The sequence below is a fragment of the Solanum lycopersicum genome, chromosome 10, assembly GCF_036512215.1.
Source record: "Solanum lycopersicum chromosome 10, SLM_r2.1".
Classification (NCBI taxonomy): Eukaryota; Viridiplantae; Streptophyta; class Magnoliopsida; order Solanales; family Solanaceae; genus Solanum; species Solanum lycopersicum.
In genome coordinates, this window is record NC_090809.1 from 18,649,436 (window position 1) to 18,651,767 (window position 2,332).

Here is a 2,332-nt window from a genome sequence, read left to right on the forward strand (position 1 = left end):
TCAACAACATTTGCTGACTTCTTCAATGCCAGGTCCAACACTAAGGATTGTCTTATACGGAGATGCAAACTCTTCATGACCCTTCATCATTTCTAGCATGTTTATTGCAGTATGCCTCGGCAATGGATTTTGATTGATGTTGGGTCCACTCGGACTTTCAACTATAATTCGATTAGAGTTGATCAAATCCTGAATGGCCCTTTTCAAATACCAACATCTCTCTATGTTGTTCCCTGGGGAATTATAACAATATGTGCAATGGTGAGAATAATCCAAATTTCTCGGGGGAGGATTCGACATCTTTCTCTCAATAGGAATCAAAACATTCAACCTCCTTAATTTTTGGAACAAGCAAGCATACGACTCTCCAATAGGAGTGAAGTCATCTTTAACTCCATTTTCTTTTTTGTATTGTGGTCTAGGACGAAAAGGAATTCTAGCAGTATTTTGATGAACTTGTGGGGGTGGTGGATGATTTTGTGGAGTTGGTGCACGCCATTGTAGATAAGAAGGGGGTGCAATTGGCTGTGCATTAAAAACATGATATGGAGTGTATGGGACAAAATATTGCGGAGCTTGGGAAGGAAAATAGTGTTGTGAGGAATTACCTTGGACATGAGTCCTAGGCGCTGATACAATAGCGGCCACATCCTCCCTTCTCTTCTTCCCTCCAGTATTTCCAGAACCATTATGAAGCACTTGTGTTGTGTCTTTTAAGGCAGCTTGACTTACAATCTTTCTAGACTTTATGCCATTTTCCACCATTTCCCCTACCTTAATAACTTCAGTGAATGTATTCCCTACGGCAGAAAGTAGATAGTGAAAGTAATCAGGTGCTTGCGCCTGGAGAAAAATGTCAATCATCTCTGACTCCTTCATCGATGGTTTAACCCTAGCAGCTTGTTCCCTCAATCTGATAGCATATTCACGAAAATTTTCCGTGGTCTTTTTCCTCATGTTGGCTAACGAGGAGCGATTTGGAACAATGTCAATATTATATTGAAATTGTTGTACAAAACATTGAGCCAAATCATCCCATTTGTGCCAGTTGGTGATATCCTGATCTATGAACCATTCAGATGCAATCCCTATTAAGCTTTCCCCAAAATAGGCCATAAGTAACTCTTCTTTGCCCTCTGCACCCCTCAATTGGTTGCAATATCTCTTTAGATGAACTATGGGGTCTCCGTGACCATCATATTTTTCAACCTTTGGATATTTAAAACCAGCACGCAAGTGGACATGAGGAAACATACACAAGTCACTGAATAAGATGCCTTTGTGGCCTCCTAGTCCTTTCATATCTCTTATACTCTGTTCCAAACTCTTCATTTTCTTAGTCATTTCTTCATGTTCCTCATTCTTGACCATCTTCTCAATTTCTACAGGGGAACTATATTGATGAATGTGGGGATGAGAGCTTGAAATTTTAATGTCCTCTTCAAGAGTGTAACTCTGATCACGCCAAACTTTGGGCGGAGTATCGCTATTGGATTTGGGCACCATCGTTGGCTGCAGGATGCTGTTAGTCGGGGCAATTGACACAAATAGTGGATTACTTATCACAGGCGTATTCGAAGGGCGCATCATAGAAGTTCCAGCGACATTGGATGTGTTAGCGTAGGGGCTGAATCCAGGGGGATATATCGGATCGCTTGTCGACACCTGGATTGGGTGAGACATATTTGTATTAAAATAGTCTCGGATTGTAGACGGTGGAGGTTGTCCACTCATCCAAGCCCCGTACATCTCTTCCATTTGTTGTTTTAACGCCCTTATCTCTTCTGTTGTCCCTATTTCTAGTGAAGTCATCTGGTTTTGGATCTCCTCATCATTATCCGATTCATTTCCGTCTTTGGGGGCCATTTTCTATTTCTCTTTCAATCTTGTGTTGTAAGGATGTGATGCCATTTTAACCACAAACTAACTACCTTTAAGCTAGTATGTCTCTCTCTCTTTCTCTCTCTATTTCTCTCTCTCTCTCTCTCTCTGAATAGAGTAACAAACCGATTAGTGTTAAGAAATTGTGCACATTGTATCCACATACATACTTCTAATATGGAGGATGTCGCGCCCCATTTTCATAGAAAACGGGTTTTGTGCACGACCTAACAACTCTTTTGGAATTTTCGAGTCTGGAGTTGCCACCTAACGAATTAAGGCGCGTTAGGGCACCTATCTAACCTAACTAAGTCTAACTAAGGTCAACGAGCCAGAGATTAGGGTAAGGGTTCAAATTACCTCGAGGGGAAGGTGTTAGGCATCCCTCGAGGTCCACAAGTGTGGGTCGTGGCCGTATCTCATGCAATCTATGTGGGGGTTACAATTAGCA

At 41.7% G+C, this 2,332-nt stretch overlaps 1 protein-coding gene across 1 annotated transcript; it reads right to left on the bottom strand.

Moving 5' to 3' along the window:
* LOC104649564 (uncharacterized) lies at positions 1–1,866 on the bottom strand. The gene has a single exon (XM_010329028.1). It carries the CDS (start codon positions 1,864–1,866, stop codon positions 1–3), a length of 1,866 nt encoding a protein of 621 aa, XP_010327330.1.
* Positions 1,867–2,332: the final 466 nt, after the last annotated feature.

Excerpts from the sequence above, each read along its gene's own strand:
- LOC104649564 (XM_010329028.1), bottom strand. The coding sequence starts at position 1,866 with ATGGCCCCCAAAGACGGAAATGAATCGGATAATGATGAGGAGATCCAA.